General features: G+C 40.6%; 1 protein-coding gene across 5 annotated transcripts in view; it reads right to left on the minus strand.

Annotated features, from left to right (window-relative positions):
- Positions 1-25330, minus strand: part of AGMO (alkylglycerol monooxygenase) — a 384446-nt gene that overhangs the window by 136128 nt on the left and 222988 nt on the right. The window contains exon 13 of one of the 5 annotated variants that reach the window (XM_036758950.1): positions 22322-22600. The exons of the other annotated variants lie outside the window; for them this stretch is intronic. Within the exon in view, the coding sequence (XP_036614845.1) occupies positions 22577-22600 (24 nt within the window). The 3' untranslated portion in view covers positions 22322-22576. Of the gene's footprint in view, positions 1-22321; positions 22601-25330 lie in introns of those variants that run through there. 5 annotated transcript variants of the gene reach the window in all.

Here is a 25330-nt window from a genome sequence, read left to right on the forward strand (position 1 = left end):
CCTGACCCACAGCAGTAGTGGTGTGCATGACTCTAGGCCAGTCACTGTTATGAGCTCCCTGGCTGAACTCAGATGTTGGTAACTATGAATTGTATTTGGTCTGTCTGTCCATGTTTGTAATTTGTTTGTATTTTCTCTGAAGTTCAGTTTGCTGGCTTTTGCCCTGAACTAACTGAGTGGTATTTGTGTGCTGGATTAAAGTAAGATTGTTAACCCCTTAATGTTGCTTTCCTTAGTAGAGCAGATCAAAAGAACCTGAGCTTACAGCATTATGTGAGCTGCCTGTTGTTTGTTTTACACCCCCACAGCAGCTGCTAGACTGATTGTTGAAACAGATGGCTACCCTTAGATGCCTTCTTAACCTGTGCTGTGCTCAGATCATGTCCTGCCACAAATATCATGGGATTCCTGTAAATTATATAGCATGGACAACAATGGAAAATGTACATGATCAATACCATACCATGACATGAATAGCATATGAATTTCTCATGAAGCATGCTTTTTCGTACATGCCAAGACTATTTTCTTCTTCTTCGCTTCCTCTTATTTCTCCTTTTTCTTCTTCTTGGCGCATAGTAGGAAATGATTATTGCCTGACTGCATTCTGCTGCAATTTACTCAAGGCCATTATGTGTTTCTGCATTGCCATTTGGGTGATGCTTAACTTTAAGTCTTGGTAAAATTTGTCACTCCCTGGATCATGGGCACATAGAACCACTGAAATAATAGAAATGATGTAAATGTGGAACTTCATTTCAGTGAGAAGATTGAGGTCTTTGAAAGCACTGCACAATTTCCCAAAGCCAACTTGAGTTATCACTCTTCTATTTAATTCGGTAATTTCCTTGTTGTCCATTTGCCCTCTGTCCTAAGATCTGCTGTTGATGGACCTTTAACCCCATTAGATTGTGAATTCCTTGAATGCAGACTTTTTTTGCTTCTTTTTGTATCTTTAGCAGTTAACACAGTACCTGGAACATAGCAGGTGCTTAATAAATGCTTATTGACTGACCGGAATAGTTCTACTGATTGTACATCCCACTGTAAACAAAAATTGAGACAAAAGGCATTCTTCATCCACTTGGATATTCCTATATGCATGGTTGAATGAAACATTTTGAGTGACAATGATCTCATTTAGGGGGTTCTGCAAAATCCCTGAGTTGAATGTAATCAATATAATGTCAAAGAAAAAAATGAAGTCCTTGGGCTGCCAAGCAGATAGATCTCAATTACAGGCAATCCCTCTTCTCTTTGGTCTCTGGACATTTTCTGTGACAATGGCAAATACCTTTGCCAAAGTGTTTCACTTGATTTAAATCATTTTTATACCTCTTTATCCCTCATACAAAGAGTTATCCCTTGCAAAAGAGAGAAATGGTAGAGAGGGACAGAGAAAGAGTGAAGGAGAGAGGGGGGGAGGGGAGAGAGAGGGAGAGAGAGAGAGAGAGAGAGAGAGAGAGAGAGAGAGAGAGAGAGATTAAATATAGCTACAGAAACATTCTCAATGGGGTTCCTTCTGAGCTTTCATATTACCAGACGAAGCTTACTTACTTGGTGACACAAAGCAGTTCATGAAGTACGAGAGTGGTTTATTGTTTGGCATCAGGTTGGAGGCTGGACTCTTATGAGATAGTATTTATCAAGCATAGTGCCCATCATATAATAAATAATTTATAGATGCTTTTTCCTTTCCTCACTCATTCCCTTCTTTTTGTTATGTTGTTCAGTCATGACTCTCTGTGATATCATTTAGGGATTTCTTGGCAAAGATACTGGGGTGGTTTGCTATTTCCTTCTCAAGGTATTTTTACAGATGAGGAAACTCATGCAAACAGAGCTATATATACATGTACATATGCCTACTTGAACAATTTTAATAAAATTACATCAGAGCATGGAATAATCCATAGAATGTTTCCAGTGCTAAAGGTTTATACAATATTCCCAACAGAAATGACTTACTTATAGTATATGGTGGGGGGAGCTTTGTGCTAGCATCAAGTGACCCAGATACAGTAGGCACCCACCGAAAGGGCTTCCATCTGAAGGTCCAAAGCACCTCATTGCCATGTAGATTCCCCCTTCTCTGCAGCCCTTGGATAGGGCCATACCAGAGCACCAAGACATGGATAAGGCAAAAATAAAATAACCATGACTTCCCTTCTTCTACTTTAGTGTATTAAGTGATTTTCCTATTTTCAAATATTGCAGGGTCAGAGGGAGGTCAGGGCTGGGGGAAGGAAGCCTGGCAAATGAAAATCAACTACACAGGAAAAATGTCAAGTAGTTCGAAAAATAAGAATTGACCATTATACTGAAGTGAGAAACATGGGAAAACTCCTATGAACTGATTCAGTGAAGCAAGCAGAACCAGACAAATGGTACATACCCAGGGGTGACAAACCCTGTTCACAAATAAGAACAAGAGACCACAAAACTAAGCCCTGGCTCAGCCTTAGGAAGAGTTGAACCTGAACACCTCGCTCTTCTCTTTGAAAAGGTAGATGACCTTGTATCTAGAATGGCGAATAACTATGAACCATGGCTGAAGTGTTGGCTGTTTTTGTTCAATGTTTTTTTTTCATTTTCTCTCAGTGCTTATGATGATTGATGGCTCACTACACAGAGGTGGGGAAAGTGAAGGATATAATTAGAAATCAAAATGATGTGCAAACAAATAAAATTTAATAGGTCCATTGTAAGAGTTTAAAAGGGGGGAAAGAATAGAGAGGTGGCACTAAGAATAAAGAGAGCTAAATGTGAAACCAATGGATCTGGCTTCAAATGCTGACTTTGCCACTTCTTATCTATGTGACTTTAGGCAAACCACTTAACATTTGCAAGTCTCAGTTTACTCAACTACAACATTAAGAGATCTACCCAGGTGACCATGAAGGTCCCTTTGTTTATAAATTGATGTTTCCATGTTTTGACTTGTGAGCTCCCTGAGGGCAGAAGGGACTGTCTTTGGTCTTCTGTTGTCTCCCCAGTGCTTAGCACTGGGATGGCACACAGTAGGTGCTGAATAAAGGCTTGGTCATTCACCTGGCTACCAGCTCAACATCTCCAATGTCTGTTTGCAAAGAAGGCTAGGGAGAGTTCCTGGCCTGCAATTTCACTGATATTAGGAACTCTTGGGTGAGGAAATTCCTTCTACCAAAGTATACTGCATCTCCTCTGAAATTATAATCTTACAGAATTGTCCACATGGAGAGATGAAGTGGACAGTTAATGATGTCTGAGGCAAGACACAGACCATAGGTCTCTCTGATGTTGAGTCAGGCTCTCCATCCACTAAACCAAACTGACATTGATGTGCACAAAAGATGCATAAAATTAATTTTAATTTTAAAAACATAATATTTCATTTAGTAATGTTTGAATATGCAGATAAAAATGAATGAAACCTTAAGTCACATATATGTATATGTATATATATATAGTGTATGTGCGTGTATATATGTGTATATGTGCATCTATGTATGTGTGTATGTATGTGTGTATACAATATATAAATATATACATTTATATATGTATATGCATGTATGTGAGTGTGTACATATGTATATGTATGTGTGTAATATATAAATATATGTATATGTATTTATATGTATGTGTATACGTGTGTATAAGTATATGTATGTGCGTATATATGTATATATGTATTTCTATATTTATATGTATTGTATATACGTATATCTCTGTGTATATGTGTATGTATATATGTATATGTGCATGCGTGTAAATGTACATGTATATGCATATTAATATCCTAAGTTTCTTGGCTCACTCTCATCCTTTTCTCTAAAAATCCTTATTGTTTTTTACTTTTTTAAATAAAAAGCAGTAATGGATTCCTTCAACATAGTTCTCCTATATCTCTCGTAACATTTTTCGTGACATGTGCCAGTTGTTTTTCCCATGTCCCCATCTCTGGGGCAGCTTTTATTATCGACTCATTATTTCCATTCTCCCCTCATGATATCAAAGTGACTTAAAAACATGTGACTAAAAATCAGAGGCTTTCCATTCTTCAATCCCTGGGCCTCCCTGGGGCCTGCTGATTATTACTCTATCCTAATATCTGTTAGTTAATACCATGGGCTTCACCCAACTTCAAAGCTGAGATGTTAAAGGCTCATTTTCCACTCCGAAGCAGGTGTATTTTTATTAGCTCTCCCTTTCAAAATTGCAATGACTTCACTTGCTGCTATCCCGCCAACAACCGTTATTGGGAGCCGGCTGTAACTGCGAAGTCCCATGCAATGTCTGAAGTTGTAAAGCCGGGCGTCTCACCGCCCTCCAAACAATCGGCTGGAACCAAGTGTTACATCATTAAATCTGACTTCCAATACACCCATGGCATGTTTTCCATGTGTGTTGGGCTCAACAATAGCCCAGCAAAAGCTGGCCATAAATCTGCAGACCCCCAATTTGTTCAGATCCATGACAATGAGTATAAGCTGACAGGCACCACTGGCATTGTTTGAGTCAGAAATGTCATGCACTGAAATTGAATGTCTGTTTGGCCTTTATTGGAGATGGAAATGTTAGCTTTCTGTTGTAAATTTAAACAACCTGTCACAAGGGGAGACTCCACATTTGGGTAGCTTGGGAAAGCCTAGCCCTAAGTAATTGCTTAGAGAAACACAAATAAACGCATGGAAAGTCTTCCACGTCCTAATTGGTTTTACGTAGAAAAAGGGCAGCTGAAGTGATGATGGCTTTCATTTGACTCAGACTGGTTTTCTTTTCTTTAGCATGAATGGATACACTAGGCCTGCCTTCATCAAGGACTACTGATGAATGGTTATTGGAAATTTACTGAAGGGGAAGACATCAGAAGGGGCCACACCATTCCCCAAGGTATCACTGTTTAGGAGAAAGAACACCAGCACACACAAGACCAGGTAAATGCACATAGATGAACATTCATGCAAACACACGTAGGCACATACACACACACAATATTTAAGTGAATTCTATTTTTTAGAACGCTGTCATCCAAGTGGAAATATTTTCACTATCACACTGGTATGTGAAGGTTATCCTAATTACTTTTAGAAAGTTCTACAGGCTTTTCTTTTTTCTTTTTTTAATTCAGTTCCACTGATTTTATGGTGCCCAGATTCCACCGGAAAATATGTGGTCACTCGTTTGCTTGGATAGAAATCCATCACCTGGAATAGAAATCATGGTTGGTCGGGTAGCCAGCATCCTTGTGCAGACAGGCCTGCAAATATATACTAGGCCAGGACTCCGCCAAATAACTTGTGTCTGGCCAGCAGTGCCTTTGAAACATTCTGCGCGTACCAGTTACTAGTAAGATTAATTGCCACGTGTGTAGACAAATATTATTTTAGCTCTCACACCAGTGACTTGGGTTGTACAGTAGCAAGTTATGGACTGTCCATCCAGTACCTGTCTGCAGGTCTGTTAGCATCAGCCAATCACAACATTCAAACTCCTTGTAATTGAATGGCTTGCCTCATCAGACTGAAAAGGGATTGTTGTCCAAAGGAAAAGGTTTCCTAAATACTTTTCACAAGTCCACAGGAAAAACAAAACAATACAAAACATGTCCACCTACCATGTCCACAAGGCAGGAAAACACATATAAAGAAATGCGAGTGTGAGCCCAGGGTTCCAAATCCTTTGTGGGTACCACATCACTCTCACCTACCTCCTTAATCAATACTCTTCTGCCCCAGGCTACTTCTGCCAAGGAAAACTTTTTTTTCACTTTTGGAAATCCTTACAGTCCTGTGAAAAGTAGCTTACACATCCCATGTTGGGATAGCAGAAAAGGTTACCACACCTTTCCAAAAAAAAATACAAATGTATATCCACCCAGTTCTTTCCTTTACTTAAGGAAACTCTTGGCCAAGTGAATCAAAGCAGAGATGCCATTTTAAGCTGTGTTTGTTTTCTTTCAATTTGGCCCTTTCCACAATTTCCCCCCAAATGACACCTTCCTTTCCTCTGAAATTGGTCCAGCCAATGGGGGTGGGGGCAGAGAACTCCTGGTATGAAGACTATGGACATCCAGAGTCTCCAGGATTCCTGCAAGTTATTTTCCCAGTTTTCCTGGTCTGTGTCCAAGGACTGCCCATTGGGCCACATTGTTATTCTTTGGGGAATGTTGGCACCGTACTCTCAGATAGAGATTTGAAGGTTATTTTCATTTGGCCTAAATCAGACTTGGAAAAATGAGTCACAGTTTTATAACATTCTTTATGTTTTAAGAAATGGATTATTTTATACATGAACATTATGATTCCCCAAAGTAGCTGTGATTCTGTCACCTTGCCCTATGAGTATGACCAGCCCCACCCAGAAACATCATTCTTTCCTTCTTGCATGTATTTTTTCCTCCCATCGCATTCAATCAAACTCAACCAAGGGCCTATGGTGACCCAGGTCCTATACCAAGCACTGAGCATCAGAAACAGAAGTGAAACAACCCCTGCCCTCAAAGCATGTTCATTCTACTGGGGAGATACATCATGTAAACAGAAACCTATGATACAAGGAACACAGAGGCAGCAGCCAGCACTAATTACCAGGGCAGATCAGGGAAACCTGCATAGGGCCTGCAGCAGTGGCAGCAGCTGCTCCTGGGGCTATCAACCCACAGACTGAATGTTTGCAAGTCACCTCTTTAAACTTCTGGCAGCCAAGATGGCAGAGTAAGCAGTAAGTCACTCTTACTCTCCCTTATTGACCTTGAAAAATACAGAGAATATTGTCCCAGGAATAATCCTGGAAGAGTGGAGCAGCAGAAAGATAGGGTATGGAAGTCTTTAAGCTTGTTAAGCTAGGGGGATTAATGGGATAGGACCCTCTTGCTGTGGCTGAAGGGGACAAGTAGAATATGGGAGGCATCCCAGAAAACTAGAAGCAAGCCCCACCTCAGTGGACCAGCAAGAGATACAGAGCCCAAGGGTGGAGGAACAGGCAAGTGCCAACACCAGGCACACACCATCCACCACTACCCCTTCCAGCTCAGCACCAGGTAAACTTTCAGACCACTATAACATCTAGTCGCCAGCACCTGAGGCCCCAACACAGAAAACCAGTAACCAGTCCCCTAGCCCCCAGCACAAAAAGTCTGGGAGTGTGCCGCCTGGGCCCCAGAAGCAGAGATCAAATTTTAAAGCCAGAAAAAGCAAACATGAGCAAGAAGAAACAAAGAAAAACAATGGCCATATCAAAATATCTTGGTAACAGGGAAGATCAAAACACAAATTCAGGAGAGGACAACATGGCCAATATGCCCACATTGGAAGCATCAAAGGAGAATATGAACTGGTCTCAAGTTCTTGGAAGAGCTCAGGAAGAATTTAAAAGTAAATAAAAGAGGTAGAAGAAAAATTGAACAATTCCTTTAAAAATGCATTTGCCAAAATGGAAAAAAAGTACACTGAAGAAAACAACAAACCAGTTAACTCTTGAGCTAAATCATACAGAAAACTAGGCATCTCAAGGAGCTGCGATGAGTATGGAGGACATTGGAGGCAGGAGGAATAATCCATTCAAAGATAGAGAGATGGGAGATTGTACATAGAGGTGGGCAGACGACAAGCAGTCCTGAAACTTTGAGTATAAGAAAATAAATAATTCAGAAAAAGTCATAAAAGCATTGACTGGAGTCAGACTGCAAAGGTTTTTAAATGTGAACCACAGAAGGGCTTAGAATTAGAAAGGAACTCTGAGGACCTGGAGCTCCACCTTGTCATTTTACAAATGAGGAAACTGAGACCATAGATTCCCAGCCTAATATCACATAGGGAGTATAAGGCCAGGGACTTGCACCCAAGTCTTTATTTTCCACACCTAGCACTCTTCCCCATGTATCTGGCTTCTCTCTTAGCTTATCTCTTCAAAGCAGTTCAGGATTCTGACTAGGGGAGTGACCTATGCTCTAGCAATCTGAATTTGTCAGAGACATTGGGGTTCTGTTGAAAAGGGTAGAGATAGGAAGTGGGAGACGAATGAGGAGACTATTGCAATGGTCCACATGACGCAGGGAGAGCCTGAGGTAGAGTTGGGCCTACGAGGGAGTGCCAGAGAGCAGACAGATCCAGCAAATTTTGGGGAAACAGGAACAGGGAGAATTGGCCAAGGTTTGCATATGGGGGATGAGGGAGAGTGTGGAGTCAAAGATGGCTCAGAGGCTGTGACCCACAATCACAGTATCTTTTTATACCACACAATTATGTGAACATCAACATGGATTTTTGCCATTTTGTTTTGTCTTCTAGTTTCTTTCCTATTTCCCACTACTATGTAATCAATGATTTGGTCAGTTTATGGGACTCCAGGTATGAGAAATTTGGTTGATAATACAACCAATACATCAACAGAATACAACCAGTCTTTGACTTTGCAGCTACTTTCTTGGGAATGAGTGGTCTAATATATTTACAATTTAAATATCTTGGTCATTATTACACCAATCAGGAATTGAACCCACGTCTTCCTGACTCCAAGCACTTCTCTATTTATTATGCTAGACCATATCCTCTTCTGCCATCTACTCTGAATTAGTGGCTATGCAAGGTGGAGACTGCATTTTTCATCATTTCAAGGACCAATAAAATCTCTTTAACAAATTCATTTGTTTTAACGTTTAAGGTTCAAGGCCCCAGGGATTTTTTTTTAGGTGGGCTCTTCTGTCTCAAACTAATGACCCATGATAGCTCACAATTTGATTTTTGTTTGTTTGTTTCAGGCCTGTGATTTCATTCTAAGGGGAATTCCTTTGAATAACAATTCAAAGGTCAGGCTTCTATATACTATGGCATATTACCTTAAAAAAATCAAAGTCCACGTAATGGAAAAGGGCAGGGGGATCACTAACACCTGGGGCGATCAGAAAAGACCTCATGTAGGGATTTACGATTGGTCCAAGCTTTAATGGAAGTTGGAGATTCTCTAAAGTGGAAATAAGGAGGTGTTCATTAGAAGTATGAGGGCCAGTCAGCCTATGTCAAGGAGAAGGAGAAGGAGATAGAGCATCTCATATGGGGAATAATAAGGACGCCTGTTTGACTGGAGTGCAAGTCAAAATCCTTGAGACCTACATGAGCAATCAGTTCATGTCATACATCTGCCTCTGCGAGGTTAAGGCCATTCACCTTGTTATGAATTTTTCATGTTTTTATTTTGCATAAACATGGACAGGCTTATTGAGTGGGCACTAGTATCTGTAGGGGCCAAACCCAGGCAGGGTGGCCTTCTTCAGCCTGGGCCGCTGGCCTGAATTGGAGAGGACAAGGAGGCCAGGAATGTGAGGGTGATGGAAAGAGGGAGGCCCTCCTGGGCACAAACCACATTCAAGATCTATGGTGCCCATTTTTTGATGAGGGAGAACTTCTTCCTTAGTCATTTGACTGAAAAGACCATCAGATCCTAGTCCTAGGTGTAAAAGGGACCTGAGAGGTCATTAGGTCCAACCTCATAATTTGGCATATAGGGAAAATGAGACACCAAGAGATGAGACGGTTTGCCCAAGGTCACACAAGTCATTAGTAGCAGAGTCTGTATTAGAACCCAGGTCCTCTGACTTAAAATCTAACATCGGTTTATCTTCCTTAGAGAATCATAAAGATGTAGAAAGAATCACAAGACCACAGAACAAGTAGCCTCATTTTTATAGATGAGAAAATGAGGTGTATATGTGACTTTCCCCAGATTATACCAGACAACCCCCTTATCCTGAATTCCAAAGAACCATCGCCTCTATGTCATTAGTTTAATTAAAGAAGATTGTTCCATTACCATCTCTTTTCAGTAGCTCTCACTAGTATAGATTGCATTAAATGGAGAAAAAAATAGTATAGGTATGGATCAGAACCAACTCCTACTCCCCACTTCAACCGTTTACCCCCAAAGAGATGAGGGGTGAGAAGGACTAAGACTCTGGCAAGTTCTAGGGCTAACTCAGGCCTGTTTTAAGTCAAATATCTGGTGAGTCAAATCCTCTAATATAAGACATTCAGCATCATCAGTGATCATGATGAGGCTGAGGCCATGTGGTACAGTAGGGAAAAAACAAAACTAGTTGCTACATATCACCTGTGTGATCATGGGCAAGTCCCTTCACCTACTTGGGCCTATTGTCCTTATTTGTAAAAATGAGGTAGTTGGCTATGATGACTTAGGAGACCATTTCTAGCTTTACATATATGTCCGTAAGGCCCTTACTCTGGGACTCTAAGGATTCCATTCTTTCCTTTTAACCCATAGAACCTCAGCTTCATGCCTAGTGGAGGTGAGGACCAATAACCTTTGTACTCTAGTGAATTCCTGATTAATTTCATTATTACTAGATTCTACAAAGTAATAGTGCCATGGTAGGAGTGAGGCTTACCCTGAGCCAGTGGTGATGAAGACACATGCCAAAATCCTTGAACTTTTCTATTGCCTCTTTTCAAGGTTCATATTTCAAATCATTGGAAATGGTGGCACAACTTGGATGTTAGAAAAATAGTGGGATCCCTCAGAGTACCACACAGTCTCTCAAAGGCATCCAGTCTACTGAATTCCTTCAGAAGGAGGACACTGAGACTAATTCATTTTCCATAGGCAGAGTCTGTCCAAGGTCTATACTAAGGGACTAACTGTAGATGCTGTCATGGAGCAGTCTGGAAATTAGATACTCTCCATCCCCAAACCCAGAGAGGAGGAAATAAGCTTCTGAATGACCATTTTCAAGATTCAAGACAAGTATGATAATGAATACTAATTTCTCTAGAGAAAACAAAGGATCTGTAGGGCCATTTTTTAAACACAAATCTTCATGATATCCAGCACTTTGCACAGGGTCTGGCACATAGGAGGTGCTAATAAATACGTATAGATCTATTGATTTTTATTACTTAGGAAACATTTTGAAGATTTATCATAAATGTAACTCAGATGAAATAAAATATTCTGTATTCTTGGAAGAAAGGACAGCCTACACCATAATCACCAAAATTCCAAAAATATATTTGAGAAAGGAGCTGTACATGGGTATCTCATTTCTCACCTATATGCATTTCTTTGGGACATGAACCTATGTCACACATATTCCTGCCCCTTGCTCCTTCTCGGCTACAATTCGTGTATTTTCTTCTCTTGTTAGATTGTAAGATACTTCAGGGCAGGGATTGTCTTTCTTTTTTTCATATTTTATCGCCATTGCTTAACAAAGTGACTACCACACAGTAGGCAACTAATAAAGATTTATTGAAAGTCATTAACTAATCACATGAAAGTAGAGCTTCTTATCTCCTCAGTTATAGTGCAATTAACAATGGCTAACCCAATAACAATTTCTTTTTCTTCCACTATTTGAAGTGGAAAATAAGAATAATCCCCCCCCAAGTATTAAATATAGGAGCCATAAGGAAGGAGGTCATTTTTTATAATTCTTCTTCTCACAGGGGGAGAAATAAACCCAAAGTCTAAATTTAAAGCTATGACTATATATGATAGGTTACCTGAAGAACAGCTTATTTCAGCACTTAGTGACGAATGCATCAATCCTCTCCCTTTCATGAGTCACAGTCACTTGGGAAGGTGATCCATTAAGACCAAATAACACTTTTGCAGAGATTTTGTGGTCAGGATTACAGCTGAGTGTAAGATGAAACCACCAAGCTCATGTCATCTCCAGTCAGATAGGGATCAAATTAAAACAAAAGTGAGGTGAGGAAAACCAGTTGATGAGAGGTGGGATGGAGAGGGAAGGGTTTGTTTTTATTGTTATTTCTGTGTTTTAAGGTTTTGGATTTAATGTTCTTACTTGATGCTGATGAGTCCTGAAAGACAATGGTATCATAAATGCCAAAAAGAAAACCTGAATTCACTAAATATCCTGTGCCTTTCCTCTTTGAAGCACTTAAAGCCCAAAGTTGGAACTGCATCCCTGGGAAGGGCCCTGGCATGGAGATTAATGCGGATGAGCAACTAGTCTAAAACTGTGAAATGATATGGCCAATAATGGCTCCAGTGACATGGAAAACCCTCCTTAAGAATAAAAATGACGGAGTGAAAAAGTAATCAAGGCATCATGGACAGAAGGAATCTTTCTGTTTAAGATATTAAAGGGGGAGGACACGGGGGTTGCCTGGTCTCTCAAAAACCCAGAAGGCCTTCCGATGGAGCAATCTTCATAGAAGATAAAGCTATAAAACTAGGACTCTAATGTAACATCACATAATTCATGACCGAAGTCAGTATCCAGAGAATGTAACCTGTTAAGGGGAAGAAGGATACTCTGTCCATTAAAAGGAGGGGTTGCATCTAAAGTCTTTCCATCTGGAGAAGACCAATTAGACTTTGAGGTCAAGTATTACAGCCTCTAGATAACCTCCTGGCTGGATAAGCAGAGTAGGGCATTTGAAGGGGATTTGGAATAAAATAAAGCTGAAATTGTACCAATCAATTAATTGATCAAAGTGCACGTATTGTATATTGACCATGTGGCAGGCCCTGGGCCAGATACTGGAGGTACAAAGATAAAAATGACTCAGGCCCTGCCCTGGGAACTCATAGTTTGTTACAAAATCAAAATGCACATAAATATGTATAAAAACAGACAATGTAAATATATTGTAAAATGGAGACAGGTAGAATACTTTTAGCTGGGGACACCAAGAAAATAAAATGTTAAAGAAAACAAGAGATTCTAAGTGGCAGAAGTAAAGAATGACTGCCATCCTAGCATGGTGGGCAGCCTTTGCAAGGTGTCATGAGTGAGCAACAGCAAAAAGGATGGTTTAGCAGGACCAGAATGCCAATTAGCAAGAATGGGGATGGTCTGAATTCTGAGACTTTTGAGGCTGAAGCCCGAATATCTGAGTTTATAGCTTCTCTGCATCCTGGGGGAGGGGAGGGGGTTTGGCAGATTCTGATGACTTAAGTGCTGCCTTAGGAGGAAGAAGGTCCCAGCTGTATGAAGGTGTGAAATGAAAGGGTCATAAATTTTGAGGTCATAAGGGACCTCCAAAGTCATCTAGCCCATAGGTGTCAAGCTCCAAGTTTCCATGCCAAACCAGATTACAATGTTATTGGTAAATGTTTAATAACATAAATAAGAATACAATCTAAGATAGATGATGTGAATTTGTGGTTTTCTAAGTCACTCTGTGGCCTACAGGAATGCTTTCTTTTTGAGTTTGACATCACTATTCTTTAAATCAATTCCCCAAACTCAACCTTGGAATGTCTAGGTTCTAGGCAACTCTAAGTCTGTAAATGACAAAGCAGGTACAGAGACATGAGAGGGACTTCATTCACCAGAGGCTTCCTACATCTATGAAATCAAAGCCCCATTCCCTTTTTCCTCCCCCAAGAGAGTGCTGGGCACCAAGAAAGATAAATACAAAATATCCCCAGCCCTCACTGATGGAGGAGATAAACACTTACATAGATAAGTAAATAGAGAAAGAAAACCCTAGAACCTGGGGGAGGAAGTAGAAGGAAATCTAAGGAGGCCTCCTATAGGAAGTGATACCAGAACCATTCTTTGAAGCAAACTATGGCTATGAGGTGATGATGAGGAGAGGATTCATTCTAGACAGAGGGGAGAGGGGTGGGCTCCACAAAGTCAGAGAGGCAGGAAATTTGGAGATGCCCACTGTTCTACTGATTTCATTGTCTCTACAATAAAGGTCCTTAACCTAGGCTCTATGTGCCCCTTCATGAACAGATTTCAGGGGTCTGTGAATTAGGATGGGAAAAAAATACATCTTTCTACTGAACTCTACCTGAAATGTACTATTCCCTTCAATTACAAATTAAAATTTGAAAATAAAAGATTATTTTGAGGAATCTGTAGGTATCACCAGACTGCCAAAGGGTCCACATAAAGGTTAAGAATCTCTGGTCTACAAATTTACCAACTCCATAAGATATACACACAATGGGAAAACACATCAATGTACGATTCTCCCACTAACAGAGGGGAAAAAGCTGAATGCAGAAAGAAGCTTGCAATCATGGAACAAACCCAGGTACCAGCCTAACCCAATCCCACCCCTATCCCCTTACTCTAGAAATCTGTAAAACTAGAACCAGGCATCACAAAAGGCATGGCCTACGCTGTATATTAACTTTCAATCACCAAAGTAAACAAAGGAATATAAGCGTTACATGGCCCTGCATTAAGATAAACCAAACTCCCTTTGTCTAGCCAGATGTAATCACTCAAATTCCATCAGGAAGGAGGTAACAGCATTATTTTGTCTAAGTCTCAAGTGCTGTATTTAGTAAATAAGCAGGGTTTTTGTATATTCATCTCTTCATAACACCTATTTCCAACTTCTAAACATGACAAAGTGGTTCAGTGTTCTGGGCTCAGAGCTCCAGGCTACAACAGGGCATTTGGTCATCTTCCTTCATCAGGCCGTTTTTTTGGCAGTTGAGGGAAAAATGTTATTTAAAAGATTGCTTCTTGCATAACACCTAAATGATAAAGTAAATATAGCAATTCTTGCTAACCACTTTCTATTTAGAGACCTCAAGCTTGGTATCCAACAGATTTATAAGGGAAGGGACCCCCCCCCAAAAAAAAGGCAAGTAAGGGTCATCAAAACTAATGATGATAGCAATAATAATTTATGTCGTCCAACAGTACAGGGAATGTGAACATGGAAAGTTACTCCTCATCTTACACACACACACACACACACACACACACACACACAGACACACACACAGACACACACACACACACACACACACACACACACACACACACACAGCTAATGAGACGGAAGGTGAAGGATGTTCTTTTACACTTTAGTACTGTGTACAAACTCTACATCTATTCAAGGCACTTCATGTCATGACTCCATGACTTTGCCTTGACAGTTTTCAGCGCCTGGAAGTCTTCCTTATTCCTGCCTCTTGAAGTCACTCATTCTCTTCTAGACCCATTTCAAGCATCACCTGCCCCAAAAAGCCTTTCCTAATTCCCTCAGTTGACAGTGACCACCATCTCCCCTTAACTACAGGTTTATTTGGTCTCTAGACATTTTTTAATTTACTTGTCTAGGTGTGAGCTGTTACTTCCCCACAGAATGTAAGATCCTTGTTGCTGGAATAGGCCTCTTGCTCATTTGTTTAGTTTGGTTTGGTTTTGGCCCAGGACTCAGCGCTAAGTACCAATAAACCTTTGTTGAGGTGAATAATGGCTTTGAAATTATGGTTGGTCCCTGTCCTTGATACAGGCAGAATCTGAGCTTCCATTCTTCTTATGGCATCCGCATTTTTCCTGTAACTCTTTAGTTAATAAATGTCTTTTCAGATACATGTTCTCAACTCCAATGTTTTTCTATGCTGACATTTTGAGTTTGTTTATGTTTTCCCGTGTTCCCATCTAAGCACAATTGCTAACATGAACTGGAGGAACTCTCGGCAGTCTTCCCATCAGTTTATGTGCACACCGTGGGATGTCATGGAAAGAAGCTGGAGACGAGGGTCTCAGGTCCATTTTGACAGCAACTAGCCATTGACTGGGGGAAGTTACATTCTTTCCAGGGGCTTGTAAAACTAGGTATTGGACTGGACTACAAGATCCTCAAGAGAAGGAACTATTAACAGTACCTGAATATGCAAGTCCTTATTAAACAAAATCTTGATAACTCATAGACTGAAAAATGGTGTCTGCGACTCTTCGTAACTCAAAGTTCTATGGTTCTAATCTTAGAATCCCACTTTTCGGTAATATCAGGACCAGAGAATTTGCCCACATTGTCTCTACTGCGTGCCCCATCCTGGCAATGATAATCTTCTCAAGCTTGCCTAGGATCCAATGCATGTTACTTACTGTAGTAAACAATAGGCTTGAACACAATAGTTACTGTTTTCACTGCTACCATCAGCTGTACAGTCATTTAGTCTCAAATAAATGACTAGCCAGGTGTGTTTTTGTGTGTGTTGGGGGAGGGGGGACCTGAAGAAAAAACTTCACCATGGTCAGAGTACTGAGGATCAAAATAAGGCTACCATTTACTTGGAAGGATAAACCAGGACTTGGTAGAAAGTGTGAACTTCTGTAGGCAACCTGCTGGCAATTGTGGCTAGGCTTGGTATATTAGATAGCTTTTGAAAGAAAATAACCTCAAGTCTCTCCCCACTCCGATTCATCCTTCAACAAAGCCACTAAAATGATTTTTCTAAAGTATCACCCTCCCCCCAAAAGAGTCCAATGGCTATATATTATCTTAAAGGTCAAATTTAAATTATGTTTGCAATGGGGAGTAGAAATTTAGCTTGCAATTTAAAGCTCTTCACAGAGCCTGGACACTTTTTTTACCTCTCTAGACTTCTTGCGCATTGATCCTGACACATTCTACCAGGGATGGAGAACCTGAAGCCTTGAGGCCACATGTGGCCCTCTAGGTCCTCAAGGGCAGCCCTTAGAGTGACTCCAAACTTTACATAACAAAGGATTTGCATTCAGTCCAAGGGCCACACCTGAGGACCTAGAGGGCTACATGTGGTCTCGAGGCCATAGCTCTCCCACTGCTGGACTCTAGCCACACTGATGGACCTACTTCTTATTCTGTACCCAGGGTCTTCTATCTCTCACCTTCATAAATTTGCATAGGATATCTACCACCTTGAAAGTATACCCTCTGTCTCTGTCTCTGTCTGTCTGTGTCTATCTCTGTCTCTGTGTCTCTCTGTCCTTTTCTGTCTGTCTCTCATTCTCTCTCTCTCTCTCTCTCTCTCTGTCTCTCTCTGTCTCTCTCTCGTCTCTCTCTCTCTCTCTCTCTCTCTCTCTCTCTCTCTCTCTCTCTCTCTCTCTCTCACCAAGCATCTTTTTTCCCTCCATATGTAGCACACCTTTTTGTGTTTTCCAACTACTCATCATAATCTTAGAGAGTTATCCAACTATCCAAGCAAAACGCAGCTGTGCTCCGAGGTAGTTCCTTTAGATACCAGAGGATGCCTGTCATGTTCAAAGCCTTCTCTTCCCCAAGCTAAACATTCTAATTCCTTACCTGGTCTCACTTCAGGGACACCTCTTCTTATTGGACCATGTACTGGTGTCCACGAAGACGGCATTCAACATATGTTTTGGTGAACATACAACTCTTTGGTTGACCCCTGACTCAATGTTATTCATCAGAGGGATAAAAAGTAAGAAAAAAAATAACCAAGCAACAACAAAAAGAAAACAAACCTTAACTATTGCTATAACTTAAAATGTTTTCAATATTGCCAAATCATGGGCTCTGATATAGAAATAATCCTTGCCTAATATCCATTAAATTCACAAATAGGTATGTCATCCTATAAATACATCTATTTCTCAGTTTCTTCTATGTATGATACCCATCTCTAGTGTAGGGGAAGAGGGAAGAAAAAAAGAAAATTCTATGATTATTTCGTTGTATATTTGAAAAGAATAGCAAGTTATGCATAGTAGATTTTCACTTTCATGTGCAATCATCTTTTTATTGTACCACATTATGGAAATGCTTATTTTATTCCATAAATTTAAAATAAACTTTGATAATATTTTTTTTTTTCAAAATTCACATACTGAGTTGTCAAGATGTGTAATCAAACTGTATGATTTAACTATTGTTCAATGATCAGGTAGCAAAGACTGTGGATTTTATATTCCATTCACAAGATTTCTGTATGAATTTGCTGATTCCAGATAAGACTGGTCGTCTGACTAAAGGCCTTCCCATACTTATTCCACACTGCTTTCTCCAGAATGAATGCTGTGATGTAGGATAAAGCTGAATCTCTGATTCAAGGCTTTCTCTCACTCTCTCCACTTATAAAAATCTATTTGAGAGAAGAGAGCAGTGGAACCATCTGTGTCTCCTGTTGGACTAGTGGTCCCAAACAGGCGCAGGAAAAACTGAAGCTGGGTGGTGTTCTAAGGAAAGGAGTCAGCTTCTTTATCACCTGTGTAAAGAAGGTCCAGAGAAGGCCAGTCTCTACTGAAGTGGGAGGTCATAACCCCAATGAGCTATAGGGATGCCTTTCCAATGTGCCTACCCAATTTCCTTGAATAGGTGAGGATCACAAGCTAGAGGCTTGCCCCAGTATCATGAGTGCACCTTCTCAGGTATCACAACTAGAAGGTAAAAAATTTTAACCCCTTTATACTCACTCTCACTTGATTTCACCTGTGTAAAGCTGTCTCCCAAAGTAAGGAAGGAGCAGGAGCTGCACACATTGTGACTATCTATATGAACACAGCAATTCCAGCAGAACCACAGAACCACATGTACACCCCTGCTCTGCCTCCAACCTCATTTAAAACAAGGCTAGGCTGAGACCAGATCTTCCTTTGAGCTTTACATCTTCACTGTCTGCCACAGTGCTTAGTGTAATTCAATATTGGTATAAGGAAACCTGGAATAGTTTTACCCCAGGAACATTGTCAGCAAACTGCCCCAAGTTATCTTCATATACTCCAATGGTCCTACAATCTCCTTGATGTAAGCATCCTCCAAAATAAAGATCACAAACCACCCACCCCAACCTCTGTCCCTCCTTATCTCTTTTTCAAGTCAGTAACCCAAGCTTTCAATCTGTTTAGGGCCTTCCTTGGGTTCTTTTGACATTGGGGTGATTCCAGTGAAGTCTATGAAATGGACATCTATTGAAATGATCCCTCTCACTCTTTCTCCACCTCCAGTCTCTAGGGACTCATCTCTAGGCTCTGGTGAATGCACTCATTAGGAATGAAGATTTCAGGTGTGTATTTCTAGACACATTACTTTACCAAGCAGACAGTTGCTCCTCTGAACCCTTCCCAGTAAGGGCCTCAAAATGAACTCATCTCAAATCATGGAAACTCAGCAATTGCACCCCAAAGGATCACATTAAATCACCTCCCAAAACTGAAACCAGGGGAAAATCAGAAGCTTTGGGTAAGAAATGGCAAGTGGTCCAGAAATAAGCTTTGGTTACACTAGAAATTTTAAAAATTTCTGACAAGACTGCAGTGTCAGGAATGGAATATATATTTTAGATGAATTATAAGAGATAATATTTGTAAAGCACTTAGCAACTGCCACATGAGAGATATTTAATAAATGATTATATCCTTCCTTCCTTCCTTCCTTCCTTCCTTCCTTCCTTCCTTCCTTCCTTCCTTCCTTCCTTCCTTCCTTCTTCCTTCCTTCCTTCCTTCCTTCCTTCCTTCCTTCCTTCCTTCCTTCCTTCCTTCCTTCCTTCTTCCTTCCTTCCTTCTTCCTTCCTTCCTTCCTTCCTTCCTTCCTTCCTTTCCTTCCTTCCTTCCTTCCTTCCTTCCTTCCTTCCTTCCTTCCTTCTTCCTTCCTTCCTTCCTTCCTTCCTTCCTTCCTTCCTTCTTCCTTCCTTCCTTCCTTCCTTCCTTCCTTCCTTCCTTCCTTCCTTCCTTCCTTCTTTCCTTCCTTCCTTCCTTCCTTCCTTCCTTCTTTCCTTCCTTCCTTCCTTCCTTCCTTCCTTCCTTCCTTCCTTCCTTCCTTCCTTCCTTCCTTCCTTCCGTCCTTCTTTCCTTCCTTCCTTCCTTCCTTCCTTCCTTCCTTCCTTCCTTCCTTCCTTCCTTCCTTCCTTCTTTCCTTCCTTCCTTCCTTCCTTCTTTTCTTCTGCTACAGATTACAAATAACTCCAGTTTCCAGAGCTGGGGGTGTTGACTTGAATTGATTTCAACACTTACTTTGTGTCCCAGCACAGATGAAGGGCTGCTGCCTCCACCCAGATTCCCTATATTGTAAGGCTAGGAGTTTCCTTTGTATTTTTTATGTATTTTGGATGTATTTAATGGTACATATGGTACTCCTTCCCCTCTCCAGCAGAATGTAAACTCCATGAAAGCAGGGGTGTTTTTAATGTATATTCCTAGCACCTAGCACTTAGTAGGTGGTTAGTGCTAGTACAACTGAATTCAGTTTTGTACAACCAGTATGGAGCTATAAATTCTTGTTTAGAACAATTTCATCTTTCCAGTTCACTGTACAACGTCAACTGTATTTCATTTGGACACTTTGATACAAAGAATGTGTTGCCAGGTGTTGGCCCTCAAAATGAAACTGGATTGCAGGTCAAGTCATTATGTACTCCAGATGGTATTCAATGAAAATGGCCCAAATTGACACCTTTGAAACAAGCAATACCAATTTCTGGTTTCTTTTGTTTTCAGATGTGAAACACATACATACACACACACACACACACACACACACACACACACACACACACACACCAGATGCTCAGAGCCATTCCTCAGGATATACTATTTTAAATAATTGGCCAGAAAAGTCTTGGAATGCAAAGATGAGTGAAACCTCAATGATGTCCCTCCCATTAAAAGCCAAACCAACCAATATTGTACTGGTTTATTTTCTGTCCACAGTAAGTAAACAATCTTGCATCTTTTCTCTTCATGGATTTGCCCAGGCTGAACCCCCGGCTTCAAAGATATTCCCAGCTCCCCTTGCAACCTCCAATCCAGCAGCCTTCAAGGCTCACTTCAAATGTTGTCTCATCTGGGAGAACTCTCTGGATCCCTCTTCTTGTTGCTAGTGCTGTTCTCCCCATTTTTTGTATATGCCTTGGAGTTATTGATATGTGTACATTATTGTTAAAAATAGAATGAATTCTCCACAGAGAGAGCCTTTTTCTCTTTTTTGTCTTTATAGGCTCAGTTTTAAACTCATCATTTGGCACCCAGTGAGTTCTTTATCAATGTTTGTTGCATCTTGAATTTGGGTGATGCTTGACAACATCCATGTAAGTCACAATGGAGCTGTGATGACAGAGAAAGCCATCTGATGTTTCTTGTATTTTCCCAGCATGATTCTGGCGCCCTTCAATTTCGATGAATGCCAACTATCTTTCACTAATCAAAGTATTAAAGTGACCAGAGGAACTACAGATTCTTCTCTTAAAGCAACTTACAGCAGCAAGGTCTGGGTTTCAAACCTGTTCCAGCCACTTGCCACAGTACTGCAAAGTAATTGAAAAGTTCCTGATAAAAAAGGGACTGGTTTATTCATCTGGGACAAAATAAATACATAATCCCCTTTAAGCTTCATTTCAATGGCATGTGAGATGGCCTCCAACTTGTCCTGAGTGGGTTCAGTTAAAAAAAAAATCTTTATGATTGTAAATAAACCCTGGAAAATTCTTTCTTGGATTTTACCACCTGAAAATGCAGCTGTTGGCTGACACTATCAAAGCCTCACAATTCCAAACTCACGTGCAGATCTCATCAAGGGCAGACATTTCTAATTGATTCCAGAAGTATTCCTTTTGCTAAGATCAGGGGGCAGAAGAAGAATAATGAGGAGCTTTTCAGAGGGAAAATGAGGGGGAGGGGGCCTTTTCAAAGCTTTGACTTGGTTGCTTTGCCAGAAATATGTAGCAATTTTACGGTCAATTGGCTGGAGCATCTGGAACCAACCATACATCTTAGCTTCATTGTTGATGGTTGTGAAACCAGCCCACTGGCCAAAGCAAAGCAGCAATGACTCCCTGGCCCATCTTGGGAGCAGGGTGGGAAGCATCTTTCTTTCCAGACAGATACTACAGGACCTTTTGGAGAGGAAATCTTCTCTTAGGGATTGGAGCTTTTGTTTACCCAGTTACCCCAACTCAATATAGTCATCCATTCAAGAGAAAGCTGAAGGAGAAATTCAAGCTTAAATGGCATTTGGTGAATTCCATGCCTGCTGACAAGGTTTTCTATCATGAGACTATGTTTGCTTTCATTTTTGTGTAAGCTACAAATCCACCAGACTATCTTGTTGGTGCCCAGAAAATGTGTAAAGGCTAAGGTCATAAATCATAGCCCTGAGTGTGGCATACTTAGCCGGGAGGAAATGCAATCTGGGACACATGGCTATTTCAGAACGGGGAGGGGGAGGAACGGTTGTAATGAGGGGAAGGTCTGAAATCTGGGTACAGCACAAAACAGAGGTTGATGTGAAAATAATTTCTTATGGGCAAATGATGTTTACTTTAAACTGATGATCATAATTCACTACCCAGACATTGGTGGATTGGAGAAGCAAACATGATCAGTAACTGTGAGGCAATGAAAAATGGGAGGTGATGGAAGTTAGCAGGCTCAAGATGGCCCCAGCTGTGACAAATGGACCCTGGGAGAGAGGGGCCTTCGAAAATTCTGTGCATAGCCAAACACTGTAATTAATTGAGATTTGCCTTCATTTGAGAACCCACTCAACATTCGTCAGTTGTCCATTTTGAGCTAACACGGGGAGTCTGCTGGCTCTTTGAGCTCATTTCACCAAACAAGCAGATACTTCCTGTTTTCCAGAATTGGGGAAAAAAAGATAAAATAAAATATCTAAATATTAAAAAGACTCAAACGGCTTCTTTTAACATAAAACTGTCCTTAAAATGTAACATTTTATGACTTGAGTGTAAATGAATTTAAAACATGTATGTTCCTCAAAATGCACAAAGTCTGAAAATTCAGGGAAACCTCTATCTCCTGAACTTCTATCACATGGCCAACAGTTGGAAGAGTCCAGGAGCCTTTGAAAGTCCCCAGCAGTCATGCATTGCAACTGGTTCCTGAATGATAGAGTTGCATCTATCCACTGCACCACCAGCTGCCCTGCAAAAATGTTAGTGTAGCTTTGAGTCAATTAAGCTTAGAATGGCACTAAGACTTTTGGGATATCCTATATTGCATTTAAAAGTTTGTAAAGAACTTTATAGACATTACTTCATTTTATCCTAACAACAACCCTAGGAGGTATATGCTGGTATTATTCACATTTAACCAATGAAGAAACTGAGGCAAAGAGAGGTTAATTGACTTGCTTAGGGTCATATAGCCAGTAGGTGGCTGAGGTCACATTTGAACTCAGGTCTTCCTGACTTCGAGATAAGCACACTATTTATTATGCCGCATAGATGTAGTCTATGACAAGCTTAAAGGTCAGCCAAGATGGGGAGGATGAAGCCTCAAGTGTCCTGTGAGATCCAGAAGACATCAGAAGCAGCTAAAAGAAAATGGCAGAGATTCAGACATCAGCTCTACCAGACTTGGAAGTGAACTTGTTGGGGTGAATGCCTGAGTTTCTCCTAAGAGCCAAGGTGGTAGAGGTAAGAATGTGCTGCTACAAGTTGGGGGTGGGTGGTATGCTTCATAATTTCTATTTGTATTTTACTTTTGCTGTAAACATATTTTGTAAAATCTAACAGATGTTAATTGGTTAAATGAAATTGAGGTGCTAAAATGGCTATTAATATTGGGGAGAACATACCAGAATGGGAATCTAAAGCCATAACACTGGAGCTCTGTCCAGGGGTGAGCTGGAGAGAGCTCCAATAGGTTCAGGAGAATCCATTGTTAAATTTTCACTATGAGCATTTATCATTGGAAATCAGCAAAGACTACAACTTAAGGCTTGATTTGTTGCTTTTTTTTGATTTTCTATTTTCGAGAACGTGAACAACACAGCTAAAACTGAAAATTTTGTTGGGGCACATTCTTTTCAGAAAGTTGACTGCTAACATTTACCCCAGACATTTGCAGCACACACCACCCTTCTCCCCTCCAAGAAACCTGTGGGGGAGATGGAGATTTCTTTCTGAGGGACTTGCCTCATCAATAAAAATCTTAGGGTGAGGTGGGATGAGGATTCTCAGAACCTATAAGGACTACACTTATATTAAGGAGGGGAGGGGAAAAAAAGAAAGGGGAAAGATAAGAAGCAGAGAGGAAGGTGAGGAGGGTAGATGGCAAGAGGAGGGCCACTCTGTCTCAATGGTATTTAAAGTATAACATGGTCTGGGACTGGCTAGATATAGTAAGCTGTGCATATGGGCCTAAATAGGAGTTCTAGTGAGGAGAAAACACTTAGCTGCACTACATTTTCTTTTTTAAAAAACATTAAAGAAAAAGAATATCAGGCATAAAATCCTATAGCACTTGTCCACCAACATGGTGCTACAAGTTAGTTTCATGTTAAAAATTCCTATGTAATTGTCAAATAATGACAAGAAATTTTCAAGATATCTCATAGACCTCCATGTTGAACTTGACTTCATTTTTCTCCTGACCCATCATTTTCGATAACAATACCCTCCTGTGATTTTATGTGTTTAAACCACACAACGTATAACCTTCAGAATCATACTAATCTTTATAAATGGAACATATCAAGGGAACCAATAGAGAGAACAGGAGAACAATGCATATGTCTCCTCCAACACTTCAATTTTCATTTAGGATTCATTTCCTTCCCTAAGGATATTGTAAAAGAAATCTAGCCACAATTGCTGCATCTATGTCGTTTATAACTTGTCATCTAGTAAGTTTTGTTGGTTTTTTTAACAAAGTTTTAGGGATGGAAGCTATGAATGAAATGCATGGGTATTGTTGTAAAGGAATGGCTAACGATGCGTGATGTGAGGTTGGGAAGATGGACCTAGGAAGACAGAGAAGGCCAATGTTAGAGCTTCAAAGAAATAAAAAGGGCCAACTGACACTTGGGTTGCTGTTGACTGAGGAAAGTAAATTTCATGGACATTACTCTACATGAAAAAGACCTGAAATCCAGGCATTTTTCCCACATCTTCCTTACTAAGATCATGTCCCTAAGTCAAGACAAGTCAAGTCAAGTCACCAAGCATTTATCAGGGGCTTACTGTGTTCCAGGCACTGTGCTAAGCACTGGGAATACAAAGAGAAAGGAAGGAAAAAAAACCTGCCCTCAAGGAGATTACATTTTAATGGGGAAATACAACACATAAAAGAATTTAGAGGACAGATTAAATAGGGTTACTCAGGTAGAGGGATGGTAGAGAAAGAGCTGAGAGTCAAAAGTATGGCCTGGAATGGAATAAGGTTATATCTGACCTCCTCATAGGTCATAAAGTAGAGGTTCTGGAGGAGGCAGTAAATGAAAGGAAGAGGTCACACTTCCAGAGTTAGAAGTCCAGGGGTGGAGTGAACTCCCAGGATGAAGAGGTTTTTGTGGCATGCATAGTAAAGAAGGTCTAAAAAGTCAGGAAGGAAGTTTGGAGAGCAAAGGTCCTAAGTGATAGGCACTGGGCACGTAGAGATGAAGCTAAAAATCCAATATGGCATGTGGGCAGCAGGAGGGGTTCGGCCTATGGCCAGGAAGTAGATCATAATTAGTGTTAATCTATAAGAAGAAGAGGCAGTGTGGCCTAATGGATGAAAGATTGCCCTTAGAACTAGGAAGACTAGAATTCAAGGTTTGCTTCTACCATATACTAGCTGTATGACTTAACTCACAGAAACTCTGAGTGCCTCTGGACAGCTAGGAATATGTTATAAACAAGTTGAGAATTTTCATTGAAGATGAGAGTT

The sequence above is a fragment of the Trichosurus vulpecula genome, chromosome 5 (assembly GCF_011100635.1).
Source record: "Trichosurus vulpecula isolate mTriVul1 chromosome 5, mTriVul1.pri, whole genome shotgun sequence".
NCBI classification, from domain to species: Eukaryota; Metazoa; Chordata; class Mammalia; order Diprotodontia; family Phalangeridae; genus Trichosurus; species Trichosurus vulpecula.